A 23,323-nucleotide genomic window follows, 5' to 3' on the forward strand; every position below is an offset into this window, starting at 1 on the left:
AAAAAAAAAAAAAAAAAAAAAAAAAAAGAAAAAGAAAAAAGAACAAAATAAAATAGCCGTAAGAATGGTTTAAAATTATCTTGCCAAATATCTCGAAAGATTATTTTTTCTAAAGAAAAGGATCAAGGATAATTTTGACAATTTGTTTCGGAGCAGCCCGACATGGGCGTAGAGATACGATGTCGCCTAGTTTTTCAATCACGATGACGAAAACAAGTACATGGAAACGAATTGATTTACTCTTGGGGAAATCGAATTTAATTGTCACACGATTAGAACATTGCTCAAACGTACGAATGATTTTCCGAAACGTTGCGTATCGATGCCATGTAAATGATTACTTTTTATATGTGACGAAATAAATTTTTAGTAAATTAGAAGTGCTTGCTCCTTTAATTGTCCCTCGAAATCAGATCTTCCCGCGGCGAAGAATAATTCTTTAGCCTAGACCAAGAAGATCAGGTTAAACTTACAACCATTTTGGGAACGTTTCTTTGCACGCCTCCTCTCTGCGTTTTTACTTCAAATTCTCACTTTCTTTGGTCTTCCGCCTCCCCTCTCGCCCTTTTCATCCTTCGCGATCTGTTCATGTCTCGCTATCCTTTACACTCCATGTTTGTCCCTTGTCTTGTTAATCCCTCGGTTTCTCTCTCTCTCTCTCTCTCTCTCTCTCTTCTTGCCTAACGAGAGTTTGGGAAGAACTTTGACCTGACTGTTGTACGTCATGGATGCTTTAGCAACAATCGCACATGTGTGTGCAACCGCATGATGCACGCGTGTACAAAATGTAATTCGCAACACGATCGACCGGGCACGACCAAACAATCGCAAATTACCGGCGTCCTTTACTTAAGTAATGACCAAAACTTCGACTTTGCTGACCAGTATGTATCTATCTCCTTTGAGCTCGCGAGTTAAATTGCGGAGACAATTTAGACGTAGTAAATGCATGTTCCCACGGAGAAGCGAAATCAGGGAGAATACAGCGCATAGGAATTATGGGGAGGAACGTTTAAGAGAAATTTTGAAACATTTAACCTCTTAGATTTTCATTCGGAAGTTTCAGTTTAACACGACCAGAAATATTTATATGTGTGTGTGTATATATATTTCAAAAACACGCCACCAATTCACAGACAGACGTGAATTGACAAAATCGCAAATAGCTACCGCGACGCGGAAATATACGAAAAAAATTCCCTTTCAAACGCGCCAACAATGTTTGTGTCGTTCGCTTTGCTTTTCATTAACAATTGTAATTAATTAATTAAATTATTTGCATCACGTTCTTCTACGAAATTTTAACGATTCGCTGTTCCAATATAATAATGAATACATATTTATGAAACAAACGTCGAGGATGCTAATTGTATTTAATATATTTGCATTACACCTTTGTGCGATGCGATATTGAATTTCTGTATCGGTATAATAAAATGAAGCTGTTGAATAAAATTACAATTTTAATTGCACGCCTCTATCTTTGGCAAATCTACCGAGTCGCGTTACACATGCATATTCATTCGTGCTTGGTCGAAGTAATTTATCTATTCGATTTCATTGCAACTGTTGGTTCTATTTTTGCGCGATTTCAATGTCAAGACTTGTTAAACGTGAAATGGAATTTGAATTAATTCGCGATATCGTGATATTGAAAATCAAATCGTTCGTTGCGAGGGGAACGCAGCAAACCGTGCACCATCTTTGGGAGGAAATGAAACACTTTTATTGCAGAGCTCGCGAGAGGACAGACACACACACACGCGCGCATACACACGCACACACACACCTACATACAGACAAAAAGGATGGGCCTATAGAAAACATAAAAACTTTTCTAATATAAACTTCGTCTATCAACGACGAAGCTCTGGACGGATTCTATTTGCGAATGCGATACGAAACAGGTGATCCCATTATTAGTTTCTACAGCTCCGAATCGGAACTGTGCAAAGAAAATCAGATATTAGATTCACGGTGGGGCCTTCAATCGGAAAGAGAATCGCATCGACGCGAAATTTTCGCAAATTTTCAGCCCGCGCCGACACGTTTTCTTTCTCGCGGGCGTTAATCAACGCAGTGCTAAATTGACATAGTTTCGCGGTTATTCGTGGAATTTTGTTAAAACTGAAATTACGAAATTTCTAGCTATGTAATGAGCGCTGGAAATGAGAAAGCTTGAGAGCAAATAATAGGCAAATTTTAAATAGCCATCGCGAGAGCCGAATTCCCACTTTCTCCCGGGTATAATGTAGTCGATAACACTACGGGGGACCGAGGTGAGGTAATTACGTTTAACATAATAATCGATCGGAAAGTTCGGAGTCCAATAAATTTAATTGAGAGCAAAAAAAAAAAAGGATATACCGGGGTTTGCGGTTGCAGCTCCTTGACGAGGAGTCGAGGGAAGTTTCCCAGAGACGTTCCCCTCGGCTCGTGTAATAGCGTGTTATTACGAAGTGAGGTAGAAACGATTCTCGATTACCTGCACTCTTTTCGTTAATTGAGCCGGAATGGTTAATTAACGTAGCATTGAAGACATTGATCCCAACAAATCGTACCTTGAAACTTTTTTAACCACAGTCCGCCAGAAATATCACAACTATGTAATCCAGACAAACATCAAAAGCTACTCGCTGTAATTTCTCTCGACTGACTTTTAGTAATTCACTCTATGAAATTCTATGCAATGCGCCGACTGTTAATCTATTAATACGCCGATTGTCACTAACGTATATAATGATACACTGATTTAATCATCTCCATTGTCAAAATGTCTTTAAAACGCATTTCGACAAAGGGGAATTTAAAAATGAGAACAGAAGAAAAAGAAAAAAAGAAGAAAAAGAAAAAAAAAATAAAAATAAAGTAGGTAAAGTAAAAATAAAAATATAGCAGGCGAAAATAAAGTGAAAACTAGTTTATCCGAATTTTTCAAGTCTCTCTTAAAAGGTACCTGTCCATAAGGGAATAAATGAATGTGCGAAGCAAACAACTATTACTTCATTCTCGCACGCAAATCCGATAAATATATTTCACCGTTTTTACCTTCTAAACGGCTTTTAACGTAACTCAATATGTCCCTCGTTTCACTGTCTACTCGTCTCCCCTTTAAAAACCCAACGCGGGAGCAAAATGGGGTTTGTCTTGCAAAAACTAATTGTCGCATCTTCCGGGAGAAGAAAGAGGAATGATCTCTCTCGGGAACCGAACCGAACCGAACCGAGCCGGTCTTACTAGAAACGTCATGGCAGTTTAAAAGATCTATGAGGGAAAGGGGAAAATTTTGACGGAGACACGGCTCCCATACAGCTACATACAAACTGCTACGCAGTTTAATTACCGTTGATGCTCGAGTGTGAAATTTGCAGTCACTGCAAAAAACCTCTTTTCGCCAGGATGTTCCAATTAACTTGAAACTACGTTCAACGTCCATTTTCTTCCTCTAATCAGGCAAATTTGAAATACTAACGAGACGGCGAGAGAGAACGTTGAGAGAAAAATGACGCCGAAGAACAACGTGAATCATCTAGGGAGAAGGAAACAGGGAGAATGAAAACGCGTCTCAGATTTCCGTTTACGTCTCTAGATCCTTTTAACGAATCTTTATGAAAAGGATCGACGAAGGTTTAATCTCCATCTCCAATTATTACCGCACGTCCACCAACGCGTCGCATTTCCACCAAGTTTCATTCCTAAAATTTCAATATTTATTTGTTTATTCATCGCCTAATAAAATCGGCTACCCTTTCGTTAAGTTAATTATCGCTTATGTAATTACGCGGGCATTCCGATTGATTTATCGTAACGGCAAATAAATGTTAGTAAAATATGTAAATTAATTACAAGCTTAATGACTAACAACGATAGTTATTATCTACTTATGCAGCCATCAATTGTTCATAAATTTGAATTGTTCATTATGAAAATTACCAACAGGATATTACAAATTAAACATATAATTCGTTGTTATTACAGTCATGCTCAAATCGACTTGCACGTATCACAATTACCGACAAATTGTTCCCTACAATTAAACGATCGCGTTTTATCTTTGTTTTCACCTTTCTACAAAAATATTCAAACCGATTATCAAAGTTAATTTTATTCTGTGCCTCGGCATTTCGAGAGTAAATGATGTGAAACCTGATTTCATGAACACTTATGTTTGTATAATCCAACCAATTTGCTTTCTGCGTGACAGGTATCGATACATCCCTTATAGGATTTCTGAACTAACGTAAGCCTCATGTGAATACACCTGGACGTATGCTATTTACTTATTTGCATAACACTTGCCGTAAACAGAACTGGCGTTACGTGTAACTGTACGTAAACGCTTCTGTATAGTAATCATTTCATTAGAGCGTGTCTCGTACTATACGTTTACGCGATCGCGTTACGCTGTTTTGATACTTCTCCACTTTCTGAATTGCGTAACCGGCAAACAATTATTATCACGTCGTTGACTAGCGCGATGAATAATTTTTATTTCGGCTAATTAGTCGGCTTTCAATTGAAATTAGATTAAAAGGAATTTTTGTGACCGCATTACATTACGGTTGAAAATAATGTAAGATTCAGTTATTTAAAAATTGAATTACAAAACTGAAATATAGAACACAAGCACCAAAAACAAACCGATTCCTCACTTGAGGTTCTATTTTCACAGCACCATGCTCTATGAAATTATATAATTATGTATAACGAAATTATATCCTTGGATTTATTCCAATGCACTATGTTTAATTCGGTGAAACATTAAATGCTTCAAGAATAAATCCATTAATCATCCATTATGACCGATCGTTGATCAAATTTCCTCGAGGAAAGATTTATTTCCTCGTAGATAGTCATAAGACACAGGTTGAAATGTGCTCACAATCAATACTGGAACACTTTCTTTCTTTCGAAGCTATCTATCAATTGCAGGTAAGTTCATACACGTTGTTTATGGCTACGGCAGTTCCACAGGGTCCATTTGGAGTTTACAGAATTCCTAGTCCTTCGGACTTCTCCCATTGCAAATGTCAGTTTTGATCAAGATCTAGGTACCAATCGATTATCCCCGCGGATACTGTTCTCCTTTACGAGCAAGGTAATACCATGGCCATGTATGCCCATTTGAGAAACACGAATCTATTAATCCGACATCGATTAACAGACTCTCCCCATATCGCGTTTCGTGTTACGGGATGTATTCCGTTTGATGCACTGTTTCACATTGCTTATAACACAGGCGCGATTTTATTATCGACAAAAGTCGTTGCACCTCGCGCGGCACAGAAAAATCGTTACGATTTGTCAGAGACAATTGATCGAGTGTTTTAATTTTCTTTTTCTTTTTTCTTTTTTTTTTCTTTTTTTTTTTTTGACGAAATTTGTCGACGAGGTGCACGCCGATAATAAAATTCGTATCCACGAGATTACTTTCCGCGCGATCTAATTTCAGACTCCCACGGATATTGAAAGGATTTTCAAAGTGCTCTTTAAGGAAGAAGCTCGTGAATCGTCTTTTTCAATCGGCCGAGATCATCTTTGCTCCGGGCTAATAACCTGCAATTTTTTCATACAGTTGTTACCGGTGGACTGTTTAGACTGTTGAGATCACGTTCGAGTCACGACGACAGTCGTTTCCTTTCCGAGTCGTCGCCGTTGAGATGAAATCCAAGAGGAATCGTTCGATTTCACGGTGAAAGGAATAAGTTTGAACGTCGTGATGCTCGGGATCGGATCCCTTCGTCGAAACTTACTCCGTTTCCCGGGTTCGCGCGGCGAGAATGAAGGTAGAAGGCGAGGAAATTACGTGTCAGCTGAGCATCAAAGATTCCGCTCATGCGAACCGACGCGACGGTAAAGACATTTGCCATCTGTATAGACCATAACGCGTTTCGATGTCTTTAACCTCTCACCTTGCCGTTTTTCTAATCACTAAATCTCCCCCACCCCTTCCCCCTGATTCCTCTCTTTCGCAGCTAACTAAATATTTCTGAATCGACAAATTTTTCTTCTGTTTTATATCATGATTTCACATCAAACAGCTCAAATGATCAAATAGTTGTTAATCCGTGGAGTTTGCTTGTGAAATTCCATTCTAATTTTTGCCAACACTTGTGAAATTTCGTTAATAACATTGGTTCAATCGTGGCAAGAGAGCCCTAGAGATAATCGTTATCTCAATTGCACGATATAATGAAGAACGCTGAAGCATTCTGTCAAATGTGATTTTTTTGCTTTTTTTTTTTCATTTTGCACGAAAATTGAAATTGCGTTAGATTGTTGGAGAAGCTCGCGTCGAACTTTCAACAAAACACGGAGAGAAACAAAGCAATGCATGAAACTTCGAAAATAATGATAAAAATAAGTCATCACGACACGTATCTTTGTCAGGATTTTGATTTCTTTTTGATGTATTTTATTTTTATATTCAACAATATTCTACGCAGTATCCCATGGTAGAAAAAGCTTCTGGTAAAAGAAGTAAAGCTTCTTAAAAGCTTTATTAAAAAGTTATAATAAAAACACGGCGCGCGAGGAAAATAGCAATGTTTCTCTATTTTCCTCTCGACACAGGGCAAAACCAGACAAGTGAAATTGCGTTATAACACTGGCTGTAGAATCGTTAATATTTCGTGAAATATATACGAAAAGTAGGCACGTATAGTGTAATATCGATGTGTTATTGGATTTATTCGGCAAGTCGATTTATTATTCAATACACTTAATGCACTATGCTCACTGTTGTAAATCAATAGCAAACGCAAATGTTATTTATAAAGTCTTGCTGCATATGGCATTAAAAAACGAGTCCATTATTGTTTCTTTTGCATTTTGTATATTCATTGTGACTTTTTAATAAATGAAATGGTACATTATAGAACAACCTGTAAAATATATTAAAAAAAAAAAGAAAGTCAATGTCCAAATCAATATAGGACACCGCAGGCCAGAAAATCAATATTTTTGATATAAAACTTTTACCAGGATACTTTTATTTAAAACTTGTTTCATTTAAGATTCAGGAGCTTTGTGGGTAAAGAGAATTGAGTTGAAATCGAATGAAACACATTGATTTTCTCAATTCTAGACTTTTACAAAAATAAATTTGTACAATGCCAATTTTGGCTTTAGAAGATCAAGCGAATAATAGATGTATGCACGTAGATGACATTTAGATATAACTTTGATAAGATTTCCTTTGTACGTGTGCTCGGTATCTGCATAATGTGCACGCGTAATCTATGCATGTCTCTACGCGCTAATCTATGCAATGAAAACTCAATCTAAATTAAAATCATGCACGTTGCCAATCGTTAGGGAAACTCTTGAAGATCAACGAAATAATTTTTCGAATTTTTGCACAACGTAATTTGCCCTCCTCGTGTGTTGATTTCAAGTATCTTTTAAAAGCACTAATTAGCATTAATTCGGATTTCACTAATTCAAGCTTTCTATTGTTAATCGGTGTAACATAATCGGCATAACGTAGGCCATCGATTAAATGAAAGAGAAGCAGTTATGAGAATATAATAACATCGTTAGGATTATTCGATAAAACAAATTTCGGTAGATTTCTACGTTCAAATTGGAAATCATGAATGATTAAATAAACGATTATTTTGTAATAAAAGGGAGTACTATCAATCGTGAACTATTTAAACGTAAACATACTTTATGCATTTTTATACAATATAGGTGCACATATTATATGTTATAAACGCTTTTGCTAATTACTTTTGGTTTCCACTGTAGTACGATATGACATATTTCAATCTATGCACTTAATGGGGATATTTCACAGCAGAGAAATTCTAACTTTATTTACAACTAACATTAGATACATATGTATTGTACACATTTAATGACATATACTAAACATTCGTTCAATAACGACAAAACAGCTATAAAATGTTTTTTTTCTACATTTCACCTAATGATTTCACAAAAAATTTTACATTCCCAAATTATATTTAGAGTAATTATAATAATTCTAAATTCATATAAAATCCCAGTTTTTATTTCTACCTTTCTTTACACCTACTATTAATAACTACACAGTGTGTTGTATCTTCATGTATCATAATTTAAAAAATTAAAATGCATTGCAATGTCCATCTTTTTGAAACAGTTTGCCCTTTATACAAAATTATTTATACGTATGTTGCTGTATTGTATGAACCTTTGAATGAGCTCTTGTTAATTTACTCGAAAATTACATTAAAAATATAATTCTTTCTAAAATTTTGATAATGCATTATTGAAAGAAGAATGAATCTATTATTCAACAACAATACAGATCTCTGTACAAAACCATTATATTACGTAACAGCATTAATTTGACAGGCTGAACAACAAAATGAATAAAACATTAGCTGCTGGATTAACTAATTATTTCGATGTTTATTCGTAAATCACGAATACAAATTAATAATAACAAATCGCGGTAAATGTATTCTACCATATGGAAAATAATTAGCAAATGACTTCTGATTATTTTATTTGATTGTATGGTTCAAAGTAAGGTAAAATGAGAATAACTTTCTCATCGTACGAAATTTCAGAGAATTTAGTGAGAAAAATATTTTGCTTACATCAGTTATACGTATTTTACGAATGATAATCCAGGCTTATGAAAATGTTATACTTAGATCTTCTCACTATCCAAGTGTATACATGTGTATATATGTATCATTCGGTTATCTGTACGTCACGTTTCACTTACACTGAACAATGAATATTCGACTGAGTACAATGAATATTATCGAGAGAGTAAACCACGTGTGGTAACGAATCAATTCGCCCACGATCGACGAGGATATCCCAAGGTATAAACTGGAATTGATTTAAATTTTAGCCACAATCTGAAAGTGGACTGTGGACGAAATTAACCGTAGCCGCAATACGGTTTTCTCCCTATCAAAGATATTTCTATCAAATACCGCTAGCTCCTTTCGCTTTTTGTTCACATTGACGAGAAAATAATTCGAAAATGAATTCACTGAAATTCACACAAGTAGCTAAATTTAAAAATTTTATAAATATAACTTTTATTTGCCCCGAGAGTAAAAGATGTATGCTTGAAAAGGGCATTGTGCCGATTTTCTTACATTTTTATTCTTTCTTTATCTATATATACTTTGAGAAAATTAAGTTTTACTATCGCATTTTACTGATATTTATTGATGAATTTGATGAATTTAACATGTGTACAAAGATATAAAATTACGATCGAATTCAATTAGTTCATATTATTTGCTATGTAATTCATAATTTTATAATTTAAAAATATATCATAAAATATTTACAATTGCTGTGGTGATTTAAGTGTTGTAAATAAAGTACTAAAAATATGAATATGTTTGAATATTTAAGATGTTTAGAAATTTTATTTAAATTCAGTGTATGAGCCAATGTGTATGTGATAAAAATCTAACAACAAGTGACATGGTTCTGCTCAAAGTTAGTTTAATCTTTTGACAGTAACAATAGTGGAGAACAGTTGACAGTTTTTATCAATACAAAAAATAATTTTTAGATTTTACTGTCAAATTTATATCTCCCATAAAGTTGCAAATAAGACACATTATATTTAATAGATTTTTTGTGTTACTAAAATTAAAATTATACTACAGATCACGTTAAAAGACGTTGAAAGTATAACAGCTCGTGTTGAAAATGATCATTTGAATCAATCGTTTATTCAGGTTAACGTATAAAAACAGACATATATAGTTTTATTCCATTACTTACCTAACCCTTCATATTGTAGGAAAGCTATGAACTCCGTCATGTCCTTCGTCGATGACCATACTGTGCTTAATGCTTTTCACTCACCAATTTTCATGATTTCTATATTCTTTCCTTCCTGTAAATGATAAAGATATTTGATAATATAAAAAACGAGTTTTAAACCTAATTTTAATCTTTACCTGATGATTTTTGGACACACTTCTTTTTGCTGTTCTCACCGCTTAAAATGCACGTTAAATCGATAAATTATATCGATGATATATCGAATATCGAATATCGATGTGTAATTATGTTTTTTATCGTTTTACTGGCGCTGTAGTCTTTCTTAACGCTGAGTCGATAATGTCACATGCGACATGAAAATAGTAAAGTGGTTCTTCAGTAACACGCTGAGCACAATATATAATAAACAATTTTAAACGCTTACAGATAATTTATATTTTAAAATCCAAGATAATTTATATTTTAAAATCCAATACTTCTGTAACACACACACACACACATATAATTTTGGATCTTACATCGGTCTATTACTTGATATTTGATATCAAAGACGTCAATTCCATTAATCACGATATATTGTGCAATAGATTACGTCAACTATATTTATATCTTTGAAATACATATTTGATGTTTTTTTAAATTTTTATATTAAATAAACTTTAGATTGATATCGGTTTAGAATCGGATGCATAAAAATAAATATCATGGATGTAAAAAAAATATACGCAAAATCCTACGTTAGTACACGCTACGAGTACTGATATAATTTTACACGTGCAATTTTGTTAAATAAAAAACATCATGTAAATCACAAATTACCTTACAATCATTTCGTTTTTCCCGGTAAAAATAATGTCCGAAAGTAAAATGGCTGTCCTTCAATAAAAATGGTTGTTTTTTTAGTTCTTTCCTATTCCTACTATTGGCTACATAGCAATAGTGTAATAGCTTATATTCGTATACATATATGCCAGAAATATAAGTATGCGTACAGAATTGCACTCATATGATGTACAAATCGAGAGATCGTGTATTTAATTACGTACTTTATTGCTTTAAACATGACGTTTGACAACTGAGAGCCTAACCTTGCTTATTTGTGTATTTATATACGGCATTTATAGCAACACGCGCTCTTTGACGCTATCATGGTACGTGAAACAATTACTATTATTTAATTAAATATGTTCAATTAAACGCATGTATTATATTACTTCTTGAAATATATATGCTTAAAGATAAAATATACGTTATCGTTCAATAATTCCGTAAATAAATTTATTTAATGTAATGTAAATTAGTTTAGAAACAAATGCAAAGGTTTTAATGATAACATGTCATTTAACAATTATTATTTAAAAAATGAATAGATTGCTTTGTAAAAATTATTATTGAGTATTAAATTAAATTATAATAAAGGAAAATTATAAGAAATGAGAATGTTTTTCCTTTACACAAAATTGAAAAGATTCAGTTCAAAAAGATTATTTTGATAACTGTGAATTTGCATAGCACTTGTTTAGTATTCTTATGTTTCTGTTTCACTGTTGAAGTGCCAAGTAAATTATATTTACAGGACAATGATGCAGCTGCTCTGCAGAATTTGGAGCATCTTATGACTGAATTTTTTTCTCCAGAGACAACTAATGAACGAAAACGTACAATTGAAAGAAGTTTTCAGGAATTTGCAGCACAGATTGATTCCTGGAGACCATGTTTACATTTTTTGTCTTCTACTAACAATCATTATGTCAGTATGTTTGCTTTGTCTACGTTAGAGGTATGAACTAATATAATTGAATTCTGTAATTTTAATTGTTCGTGATTGTATACATATATATCTCTAAATTTTACTAAATGTTTTTTACTAAATCATTTTTAATGTGAAATGAACTTTTCAATGCTTTAAAAAAGAATAAAAGATTTATTAGACGGCTATATAATAAATTATTGTAGACAACAATTGGAAGAAGATGGCCAATACTGCCATGGGAAGACAGAGCTCTTACAAGATCAACTTTATACACATTATCACTAGAAAGAGGTGTAGCTCCTTTTGTAAGAAACAAAGTAGTTAAACTAGTTGTAGATATTGCTAGACACGATTGGCCACATTTCTATCCAGATTTTTATTCAAATATTTTACAGGTTTGTACATGTTTTAACACAGAACTTAAGGTTCTAATTAACTGTTTCAATCTAAAATTTAATTTTCTTTGGCAGTTATTAAGTCACAAGCATACAAGACTGTTGGGTCTCATTTACTTGCGGACAGCTTCAGAGGAACTAGCCACTCCAAGAGAAGATTTGCCAATACAAAGGAAAAATGAATTATTTAGGTTTCTTAGTGCTCAAGTGCCTTTGACTTTGGATTCTCTTACAAGTATGGCTCCTTCCATAGATCTCAAATTATTTATTTTTACTTTCATTAAAGCTATATAATTATTATTTTTTACTATAGTACTTCTAAAAGAAGCAACAAAATTGCAAAGTCGTTCTGGAACAGTTACACCACCTCCATCGCCCACTAGTGGACAAACAGTAGCACCAGCAAGAGCCATTTTAGATGTAGAAGGATTAGCAACAGGGACTAGTGAAGTTTGTATAGCAACACTAGATGTGTTAGCACATCTTTTTAGTTGGATTGAATTGTCAGAACATATCTCTACAAATTTATTAGATGCCATTTTTACGTGTGCCAGATATCACGATGCAATGGTAGGATTATATATTACTATATACATATATATTGCAATTCAATTAAAAAATATACCAAATAGTTATATGTTTTATCATTAGAATAGTAAACAGATTGAAATGGCTGTACAAGCTGTGACTACGATAAATGAACTTTTATACCGACCGTTATGTTCTCCCGATGTAACTGATAGATTGTTAGTAGAAATATTCCAAAATGGAGTCACATTATTTCAACTTTTAGAACGTTTGGATTCTATAAATGAGAGGTATTAAATGCTATATTATACAAATTTTTTTATAATTAAAAGCTTTATATTTTTGAAAAAAGTCATTATATTTCTAGTTATATGGAGAAACTGACAGAGTTTTTACAATTATTCGTAACAAATCATCTAAAAAGAGTTGAGTCTTGTCCAAAATTTCCAGTAAATACGTTATTAGAAGTTTTGTGCCATCATACTTTTCAACAATGTTCAACAGTAACCGGATATCTACGATGTTTAGACGTTTGGACTACTCTTTTAGAAAGTACCCAATCTCGTTACTCTCCAGTAGCATTAGCTCTTGCCGAAAGAGTATTGCAAAAAATGAGTTTTAAGCTCAATACACGTATATTAAAAGATCTTGACACGGAAAGTTTAGATGAAAATGTAAGGAAAATTATAAAAGTTTTATCCTATCTGTCTCTCTTTTAAATTATATTTATTTTAATCTATATATTTCTATTATAGGAAGAAACGGAGTGGCAGCATTTCTTAAGATGTAATATAGAATGTTTAGCAAAAGTAGCAGAGATTTCTCCGATTCCGATTTTTACATTATTGGTAAAATTTTTATCAATTATTTATGTTTAATTTAATTTGCAGACATTAATTCTGTCTAAACTGTTTAGTACCGTTCTTGGCGAGAAGGATTAGTAATATTTGGAGAATTAGGTGCTGTTACTGCTAATAATCAAGTTATTTTATTAAACGAACCCGAGGCATCAAATGTACATGCGCATTTACGAGATTTAGCCTCTACTACTCAAGCATTAGCAAGATTGTACTCACTTTTCCTCGGTAAGTTAATTCTTATATAATACTATCACGATTCTGATTTGGCAAAATACATAATTGTTTAATAACAACAGGCGATGATCAGAGTATTGATCAGTCATTAGCTGAAGAAGTAGTGTCTCAAACATTAGATGCTTGTAAATTTGCCAAGACGAACCAATTGTACAAAGCATCACTGCAACCAGCTGCAATTGTAATAGATCTTATAGAAGTGTAAGTTGTTAAATGTTCATATAACAAAATATTTTTATGCAATTTTTAATGAAACGATGTGCTTCTGTCTGTTGATCAGTCATTCACAGTTATTAGCTTCACTCCAAGCTTGGTGCCATTGGATAGCCAACAGACCAGAAAAAACAAAAGAGTCACTTTGTCAACGATGTATTGATTCATGTATTTTAGCATTAGATTATACAACATTCTGTGATAATCCACCACCAGCCAATTTGATTCATTGCGCTACGCATCTTTTTCAAAGTATCACTACTATTTTAAAACCTGTTTTATGGGATGAACCTACGTTTAGAAATTTAATTTCTATGGTAACATATCCATTCTTTAAACCTGATACAATAAAAGTATTGCGAAGAGCATTAGTAAATGCAATTGTATTACCACATGGTGATGGATCTATTAGAGAACGATTATTAAGTAAGTAAAATTAAATATTTATTAAATATTTATTAAATAATAAATATTAATAATACATTTATATAATCTCAATTGACTTAGGCATCATGATATCCACACTATCTACGCCTCTTGGTTTAGAAGGACAACCTGTACCTTCTGAGTCTACAATTTCAATGACAGTAGTGCCATTAACTCAATTACTCGAAGACTGTTCTGCCTCGTCTACGACGATAAAAAAAATTTTACATTCATGTTTGGGATCAACTATAAATCGAACATTAGAGTTATTGCCATATATGATAAGATGTCAAAGTGTATGCGAGATTTTGCTTAGTTTTTTGCATTCAGTGTTTTCAGTGTTACAACAGCAACTAGGTCCCGAGTTTACTCAAAATGCAGTTCAAGGAATGTTACATATTTATACTAGGTAGCTTATTTAATTTTTAATAATTTAATTTAATTTATATTGTATAATTTTATTTTCACATCTGATGCATTTGCAGAGAAAATATATCTGCCGGACCTGCGTTAGATCAATTACTAGAAATCTTAATATTGGTCGTATCAGCACCTAGTAGTGCATTTAAAGCATTTGTTCCTTCAGTGACTAACTTATGTTTAGGCCAAGTGTGGCCGGCTGTTGGGAATGATCTTAGTGCATATCCAGATACCACACTTGTGTTACTAAAACTTTTCTACAGGTAATAAACAAATTGTATTTTGACTCTTTGTATCATTAATGTAACAATAATAAAATGTAAATTTTATTTTAGTATACTTATGCACCGATGGCAATATTTTTATAATACTTCTATATTACGTACTCTTGGTCATGCTGATGAAGAGGAATCTGTCGAACACAAGGAAGAATTAGTTGCAATTTTAGAAGCTTTTGGTCAAGCTCTTCTTCAACCAGATGTTAACATATTTCGTCAAAGTTTACAAAGTCTAGAACAGTTAAATATACGATGGCGGCTTTATCAACGAGCTGTTTTCAAAGTTCATTTACTCGAGAGATTTCTAATGGCGTTGTTTACCGTTTTATTTCAACAGTTAGTGGAATATTTTTAATTTATTATTTTTTACTTGAATAAAACATTTTAATAATATTTATTTCTAGATCTCACAATTTATTGGCGGATGAAATTGCAACTGCTATTCATAGTTTAGCTTCAGTTAATATAGCATGGTTTTTTGGACATTTTCTGCCAACATTTTTAGCAAGCTGTGAAGGTGTAGACGACATGCAAAAAGCTACATTATTAGGAAACTTCGACAAATCTACAGTAAGTAAAACTCAAAAATCAAACTTGTGAATAATAATTAATAATAAATGATTAATAGTTATTGCTACTATTAATAATTAATAGTTTTTTTATTGATTTTGTTACGTATTAACAGGATCAACCGACTTTGACGAGATCAGTACTGCAATTAATTTCTGATTTGCGATGTTATCAGTTTTGTCGACCGGGTTGAAATAATTGCATTTCAATAAGAAGAATTACAGTGTTATGTCCAACACAGTCTCAGTAATGAAATTATAAAAAAGTAATTTCTATTGAAGTTTTACTTTGTTCCGTGGCATACACTTTAAAATCATACAGTTTAAAAATCGTAATACACAAAAAGACGAATAATATAATTCTGTGTAAATCACTGCCGTATCGCATTGTGATGTCGCTAGCATTATTATAGTATTAGAATAAAATACGTTTTTCTAATATTTTAATTATTGTTGAAGGAGCACACACAAAATTTTTATTATAAGTTTTAAAAAATACTGTATAGTAGAACCCAGAGAACGAAAAGAAAAATAAATTTTTTTTCGGTGTAATATACTTATACATCATACAATAGATAATTGTATCATCTACTTATCGTATAAAAATTTATGAATACACATAAATGAGTCAAATTTGCAACAAAATGCAGAAGGCAAACATAGCATATAGGTTTCAAAAATTACCTTTTGTGACTAAAATTAAAAACACTTTCATATCGATTGTTATACTTAATATATTAGTTATATTTAATATAACTAATAAAAAGTGTGATGAAAATATAACTAAATTATGAATATGTATACAGTGTGTTTGTAAGAACACATACTTCGAAAAATATGAATAATACGAAAAAATATTTCAGACAAAAAGTTTTTTATAAGATATTTTAGGGGACATACATGTTTGATTTGCAACATTCTTGAGAAATTCTGTAAAAGTCACGTTTAAAATTTAAAATAAAAACTTATATTTTTGATTACATATTCTTGTAGCTAGCATCAAGACGTTTTTAAAACACTGTATATTTGTGGTACATATATAAATTGTTGTTGAGATACGAGCTTGTAAATTTTACATTTGGTCAGCATTGACATTACTATATACGGCAAGTAAATTATTCGATCGAACTTTGTACATTATAGATTATAATGAGTTTAAAAAAGATCGAGTTTGTATGCGTATGTATGTGTGTAAATAGTTCAATTTCATATATTAATATTTTGTAAGACATTTGACAATTAGCAATCGCAATTATTCATCTGTAGCAATTATAATTTTCTATTATTCGAGTATTTAACAGGATTTCTTAGCACTTATTTATTTACTTTTGTTATTTCCTTTGATATGTCATCCTAAAATAGATAGCGTTACATTCGTCTTAAAAATTCCTACATCTTTTAATACCTGTGGAGCTATAATTCTACATATGTCAGTAATTTTTGTTTGTAAATATAATTTATAAGTATATTGTAAATAATTTGTTTTAAGTTCTTCAGGGTGAATATACGCCTTGAACAGAGATGAGTGTTACCCTATTTTCCTGTATTAAAATTATAGATTAAAAAAGACATTTATAATAAAAACTGAATGGTTTCTCATTGTTTACAAGATAGTTATTAAATTGATAAAAATTTTTTCTTTATATCAAAACTCCCACCATTATTGTGATGGCATCTCACTAGAAATTTTGAATTTATGTGTCACGTCAGGATATATATATATGCATATAGAATGCAGATAAATATGTTAAATGTATTAAACTTACTGGATAATGTGATATTTAAATAATTTTATCGTAATTTTTAATTTAAATATAGATATACATATCTATCGTTATCAGTATCTGTGACAGTATTGTGTTAGAAGTATCTGTGAGAATATTGGTATATTTTTACGTGTTACGTGAAATAAGAGTATCAGCAATAAAATGAATAAAGATATTTATTCCATTATCGCTAAATTTCTAAACTTTAACAAGATTTTGTTAATCTCTATTATTAGTTAGCAGGATACAAAACTATATTATAATTAGTATTGTAAAAAATGTTAATTGCGTGTATTAGATATGTATAATATGATATACATTATCATGCGTGTACAATTTTTTTCATCAAAATTTGTAAATATTTATTTTCTGCAGTATTCATTACAAAAGTGATTACAACAGTGATCAAGAAAGTGTTCGAAATAGGGAAATTTTATTCGACTAATTTACTTTGAATAAGATATTGTGATTAAACAGAGTTATTTGACAACGAATAATTTTTTATTCGAATAAAAATTTATCTAAAAATATACGAATAAAGATATTGTGCCTCATGACCTGATAATTAGTATCAGTTATCGTTAGGTGGAAGTAAACAATTTTTAAAAGCCAATAAAAGATTCTAAATTATTCTTATAAAATTTCTATCAAAAAGGTATTAAAGAGCTAATGTGAAAAGAATATCATTTCTTCACTCATTTGGGATCTTGGAAGAGAAGTATCCATTTTTATTCAGAAGAAGAGAAAAAGCATATTTAAAAATCAAATCAATAAAAAAATGAATAAAAAAACACGAAACTGATAAGATAAAGAATAGAAATATACAAAACAGAATATTACAGTAGGAAATTTAAAACTAAAAGAAGACACAATGAACATAAGAAAAAACAGCTCACGAGTTGTACTAATTCACCAATGGTTCAATATAGATTAATTTCTCCGTAACTCCTCTGAAACATTTATCTTGCTTATGCTTCAATGCATCCTATTATCTATTACCGTTTAACCAAGATGAAATTTCAAAAGCTAAGGTCATGTTAAGATATAATAAGTCATTCAATTCGTTTTGATGCTTGCTACAACACTCGCTAGGAGATTAAAAATATGTAGTGTTATTTAAGAAGTTCAATGTCTTTTTGTTCAATTCTTAAAATTTTATTCGAGAAAAGTTTTTTTTGAGAATCTTTATATTGTAATTTGTAGCCAAAAATTGACTATTTTTTTTCTACAATGATCGGAGTGTGTGAAAGATTGTGGTGATCGTTGGATATGAACATAATATATAATTATAATAACTAAAAATAAAAATGTATATAAAAATTTTTGTTTTCTATGATAAGATCAAATACTTAAAATATAGCTGTTGATATGTATAAAACTGCCATTTATATCTATACTCCGTGAATATTTAAAACTTCATTCTGAATTTCGCGATATTGTTTTTAAAAATGTTACATCAAATCATAAAATTATCCGAGATGAATAACATGTAATTTAGATTTCGAAACTGTTTTATAATATAAATTTTATATGATATATGATATATGATAAATGTTTCATAGTATAAAAAAAAATATTTTTAAAGTTATTTTTAAAGTTGAAAATTAAAAGATTGAACTAGAAAAAAAAATTTTCCAGATCAGCAAAGTAATTACAAATTGTTCTTGTTTGTTTATCTTGTATATTTAAGACAAACACTTTGAATCTTTATCATATGCCACAATACTTAAGTAAAATTCCACGTAGTGAAAATTCTGTTATATGGGGTTTACTGTTTGCGATTGAAAAATTATAATTATCGTACAAAATGTAATTACTGCAAAAACAGATATTAACTTTAATTATCTGTAATGTTCTTCTTCTTTTAAGCTTATCATATCCCTTCTCTTCTTAGTTTGATAAGCCACGGTCTCTTTATATTGCGGCATTCAGTTTAAAGAGTTAGTTTATTTTTCACAAGTGAGTTAGCTTATTACTTTTAATTCGGAATGATTCGCGTATTATCCAAAAATAGTATTTACATTCCTCAAGTGCAGAAAGTAAGACACTTAGTAACAGATTCAAAATATGGATTCTTGAAGCAATTGGGTCTTACAACTGAAAATCCGGGTCTCTTTGATGGACGATGGGGCGGATCTGGCAAGGTATTATTCTTTACTCGTGTAATTATGTTGTATAAATTTTAAATGTTCAAATAATATTAATTAAAATTATTTTCTATATATACCAAAAACGAAACCACTAGAAATCTTATTAATATTATAATGTAGGTGATAGAATCAGTTTCTCCAGCAACGGGCAAAGTAATAGCGAAAGTTCGAACATCGACATCTGAGGAAGCAAGTAATGCTATTACAGAAAGTCGCAAAGCATGGAATCAGTGGGCACTATTGCCAGTTCCTAAAAGAGGTGAAATATTACGGCAAATAGGAATGGAACTTCGAAACAATATAGAACCACTGGGACGATTAGTATCTTTAGAAATGGGTATAATTCGTTTATACGCAAAATTTTCTTTCTAGTGTTATTACGTCGTCATAATAATATATAATATTACAGGGAAAATATTGTCAGAAGCTATTGGCGAGATTCAGGAATTTATTGACGTATGTGATTATGCGGTAGGCTTATCTAGAATGCTTGGTGGCTCTATAATTCATTCGGAGAGAAAATCTCATATAATTCTTGAACAATGGAATCCTATTGGAGTAGTTGGAGTTATTTCTGCATTCAATTTCCCCGTTGCAGTAAGCACTATAATAAAATAGTACGTAAATTTAATAAAAAACAGTAACTCCAATTAAGAAGAGATATATTATTTAAGGTATATGGTTGGAACGCTGCTATAGCAATGGTATGCGGCGATACGGTTGTTTGGAAAGGAGCACCTACTACTCCATTGACTTCTATTGCAACTACAAAAATAATCGCACAAGTATTAGAACGAAATGGCCTACCAGGCTCTGTTGCATCTTTGGTGACAGGCGGATCCGATGTTGGTGATACTATTGTTAATGACACGCGGTAAGACTTAAAATACTGAAACCATAGCAAATTTTTATAATTTACTGCAATTACTATTTTTATTTGTAGCGTACCTCTAGTTTCATTTACTGGAAGCACTAAAGTTGGAAAAAATGTGGCTCTTAAAGTTCAACAACGATTCGGGAAATCTTTGTTAGAGCTAGGGGGCAACAATGCAATGATAGGTAAATCAAGCACCAGCAATAGTTATATCATCATACAATTAGTTACATTACTGAAATATTGTGTTTTTTGTAACAGTTACTCCAGATGGAAATTTAGATATGGCGGTTCAAACAGCAGTATTCTCTTGTGTAGGAACAACTGGACAAAGATGTACCAGTACAAGAAGATTAATTCTTCACAGCAAGATAAAAGATGAATTTTTAGGTAAAATTTTATACCAGTTTAATTAATTATAGTTATAAGAAATATTTAACGAAAAGATATTATGCGAATTCAAAATAGGAAAATTGAAAGCGGGATTTAAGAGTATACTTGGACGAATAGGAGATCCTTTGGATGATAACGTTTTGTATGGACCATTACACAATCAACAAGCAGTAGATAAATATAAGGTATGACTATTATATTAATACGATAAAATCTATCAACTATTAATATAATTTACAAATGTACAATTTTTTAGCAAGCAATAGAAAGTGCTTTACAAAATGGTGGCAAAATTGAATTTGGTGGACAACAAATAAACAGAGCTGGTTTTTATGTCGAACCAACCATTATTTCTGGTTTATCACCTAAAGCTGAAATTGTTCAAGAAGAAACTTTTGCACCAATTGTATATATTTTTGAAGTCGATTCTTTAACAGATGCTATTGCTCTTAATAATGATGTATCACAAGGATTAAGCAGTGCTTTATTTAGCACGAAGTTGGAAGATATTTCTCTGGTAAGATTTATATTATATTATTGCATTATATACCTCATAATATTAAAATATAAATACATTTTTATAGTGGCTTGGCCCTCTTGGTTCTGACTGTGGAATAGTAAATGTTAATATTGGAACTAGTGGAGCAGAGATAGGTGGTGCATTTGGAGGAGAAAAAGCTACAGGTGGTGGACGCGAGTGTGGAAGTGATTCATGGAAGAATTATATGCGACGTTCGACTATAACTATTAATCATGGAAATGAAATAACATTGGCACAAGGCCTAAAATTCGAGTAATTAGAATGCACAACCAGTTTCGTGAAAATATCTCACTAATTTAATTCAAATCGTGTAAAATCCACTTGAATATCTACAGAAGTTTTTCTATGAAATTTATACGCTTTCGGTAAATCATATCTCAGTTCTGCAATAACTTTGCCTTTAGCTCCGTATTGTGCAGCTTTTTGAAGAACGTAATTACGTGTACTTGTTTTATGTAATGAGTATACAGTATTTGATGCTAATTTGGTCGCGATTTCTAAAAATTTTATATCTGTGCCTGCATTATGTTTTGTACCAAAAGGTGGATTCATAATCACTGTATCAAAGTATTTTTCGAATCTCCCTGCAAGATTGTATATAATATAAAAATTTTTATTTTTGAAAATAAATTTTATACATTCATGTACATGTACCTGGTAAATATTGAAGTACATCACACTGTACAGCTTCCACAAATAGTTCTATTTCTCTGCAATTTTGAGACTGAATTTTAAGTGCATCAGAATCTATTTCAAAACCAATCACATGACTTGCTCCAAGTATCTTTGCCCCAAGTGATAGAATACCACATCCACAACCTAAATCAGCTACTGTATGTCCTTCTATGTCATTGAATTGTGCTTGAGCACAGTACAGCATGCGTGATGCTATATGAGCACTAGTACAATATTGTTCAAGTAATACTTTTGGCTTCTCAAATCCATCTAATTGTTGCAAATATTCCTCTAACTTACGAAGTTGAATGCTAGCCATTTTCTTTACTTAATTATCAATTGTCAGCTAATTTTATTACTTTCATGAGGTTCACTTAAAAAAAATCACTTAGTTCATATTAAAAATCACTTTTATCATACTTATTCAAAGTCTGTAGAATTACTTATAACTTGAAAGTTTAATTTAATTTTGTTATTTAGTATCAAATCTTGGAAGAACTGGTAAGATAAGATTACCAAAAGAAGAATCCTGTGTCACAAAATAACCTGATGACGCTGCATTTGCATTATGTAAGGCAGCTCTTTGGGATGCACTCATTACAACACCATCAGAGGGTTGTGTAGGAGGCTAAGTGATGAGTAAAGACAATTAAAAAGCAAACTTATAATTTATCAGTTGATTACATAGAAAATATATATTTATATATTTATATGAATATAAAAAGTAGATATTTACCAAATTAGAAGGCGAACCTGTTGGTGTAACAGCTAATGATGTGCTTAATGTTGGTGCCACGCCTTGTTTTAAAAGCATTTGTTTTTTCAATTGCAATTCTTCCAAGATTTTTCTGTTTTGTAATTCTACAATCAGCGTAGATAAAGATCTAGCATAGCTTTCACAAAAAAAAAAAAAAAAAATTATAAATAGTATTACCTCTCGAATTCGATTGTGAAAAAGCCATTAAAGTTTCGATTTTTGGTCTTTAAGTAAGAGTATAATGTTATGAATTTGAAATTTATTAAACATGTAAACTGAAATAGGTTATGTCGCCGGTTCACAATGTAACAGATTTAACTTATTATTAAATCTTACCTACAAAAAGCGTATAAAAAATATACTTTTAACACACAAATTAAACTTAAACAAATTTTTGCTGACACTTTACAATTTCGCCATTATGCTAATATTTACATTGTTGTCACTTTCCGTTACCTTAACCTCTTTAAAACATTAAATTTCAAACGAAGATCCTTCGACAAAGTTGTATAATGTCATCAATATTGTAATTATTTATTTATTCTTTTATTTACATGTTTATTTACAATATTAAAAGTTTCAAAGCGCTCGTAAAATATTTACACGTTTCTGAGAATCTCCAGCTTTCTCCTAGTAAAAAGATGTAAACGCGATTAATGGAAAATTCCCTAGCGAGGATAGAACGGTCAAAATGTAGTTCTTTCGGAACAATGAGAGAGATTAGTGACATCGATATTT

General features: G+C 31.5%; 4 protein-coding genes and 1 long non-coding RNA gene across 10 annotated transcripts; 2 read left to right on the plus strand and 3 right to left on the minus strand.

The window, feature by feature from the left end:
- Positions 1 to 9,669: 9,669 nt before the first annotated feature.
- On the minus strand, positions 9,670 to 10,683 carry LOC122530677. The gene is made up of 3 exons (XR_006307068.1): positions 10,573 to 10,683; positions 9,930 to 10,139; positions 9,670 to 9,865 (listed from the first exon to the last, which is right to left on the minus strand). It is a non-coding gene; the product is annotated as an uncharacterized LOC122530677 (long non-coding RNA).
- An 86-nt stretch (positions 10,684 to 10,769) lies between these two features.
- On the plus strand, positions 10,770 to 17,035 carry LOC122530671 (exportin-6). Of its 2 annotated transcripts, XM_043657824.1 has the most exons (16): positions 10,770 to 10,904; positions 11,330 to 11,533; positions 11,710 to 11,901; positions 11,977 to 12,136; positions 12,215 to 12,471; positions 12,553 to 12,719; positions 12,797 to 13,103; positions 13,185 to 13,277; positions 13,346 to 13,514; positions 13,586 to 13,724; positions 13,804 to 14,162; positions 14,244 to 14,571; positions 14,648 to 14,845; positions 14,918 to 15,196; positions 15,265 to 15,430; positions 15,546 to 17,035. In XM_043657824.1, exons 1-16 carry the CDS (start codon positions 10,902 to 10,904, stop codon positions 15,621 to 15,623), a joined length of 3,099 nt encoding a protein of 1,032 aa, XP_043513759.1. In that variant the 5' UTR covers positions 10,770 to 10,901; the 3' UTR covers positions 15,624 to 17,035. The 2 variants fall into 2 exon arrangements, with proteins under 2 accessions (XP_043513759.1, XP_043513760.1); XM_043657825.1 differs by lacking the exon at positions 11,330 to 11,533 and having other exon boundaries at positions 10,784 to 10,904.
- Positions 17,036 to 19,119: 2,084 nt separating this feature from the next.
- On the plus strand, positions 19,120 to 21,797 carry LOC122530672 (putative aldehyde dehydrogenase family 7 member A1 homolog). The gene is made up of 9 exons (XM_043657826.1): positions 19,120 to 19,339; positions 19,466 to 19,682; positions 19,755 to 19,942; positions 20,020 to 20,219; positions 20,289 to 20,404; positions 20,481 to 20,609; positions 20,688 to 20,797; positions 20,869 to 21,129; positions 21,197 to 21,797. The coding sequence occupies exons 1-9, from the start codon at positions 19,184 to 19,186 to the stop codon at positions 21,407 to 21,409; spliced, it is 1,590 nt and encodes a 529-aa protein (XP_043513761.1). The 5' UTR covers positions 19,120 to 19,183; the 3' UTR covers positions 21,410 to 21,797.
- LOC122530674 (rRNA N6-adenosine-methyltransferase METTL5) lies at positions 21,427 to 22,147 on the minus strand. The gene is made up of 2 exons (XM_043657829.1): positions 21,808 to 22,147; positions 21,427 to 21,737 (listed from the first exon to the last, which is right to left on the minus strand). The coding sequence occupies exons 1-2, from the start codon at positions 22,145 to 22,147 to the stop codon at positions 21,445 to 21,447; spliced, it is 633 nt and encodes a 210-aa protein (XP_043513764.1). The 3' UTR covers positions 21,427 to 21,444.
- Positions 22,148 to 22,291: 144 nt separating this feature from the next.
- On the minus strand, positions 22,292 to 23,309 carry LOC122530676 (SOSS complex subunit C homolog). 5 transcript variants are annotated; one of them, XM_043657833.1, is made up of 4 exons: positions 23,189 to 23,309; positions 22,763 to 22,921; positions 22,565 to 22,689; positions 22,292 to 22,456 (listed from the first exon to the last, which is right to left on the minus strand). In XM_043657833.1, exons 2-4 carry the CDS (start codon positions 22,788 to 22,790, stop codon positions 22,301 to 22,303), a joined length of 309 nt encoding a protein of 102 aa, XP_043513768.1. In that variant the 5' UTR covers positions 22,791 to 22,921; positions 23,189 to 23,309; the 3' UTR covers positions 22,292 to 22,300. The 5 variants fall into 5 exon arrangements, with proteins under 5 accessions (XP_043513768.1, XP_043513770.1, XP_043513767.1 ...); XM_043657835.1 differs by having other exon boundaries at positions 23,152 to 23,240; XM_043657832.1 differs by having other exon boundaries at positions 23,140 to 23,240.
- Between the last annotated feature and the right edge of the window lie 14 nt (positions 23,310 to 23,323).

The sequence above is a fragment of the Frieseomelitta varia genome, unplaced genomic scaffold, assembly GCF_011392965.1.
Source record: "Frieseomelitta varia isolate USP_RPSP 00005682 unplaced genomic scaffold, Fvar_1.2 scaffold_351, whole genome shotgun sequence".
Lineage (NCBI taxonomy): Eukaryota > Metazoa > Arthropoda > Insecta > Hymenoptera > Apidae > Frieseomelitta > Frieseomelitta varia.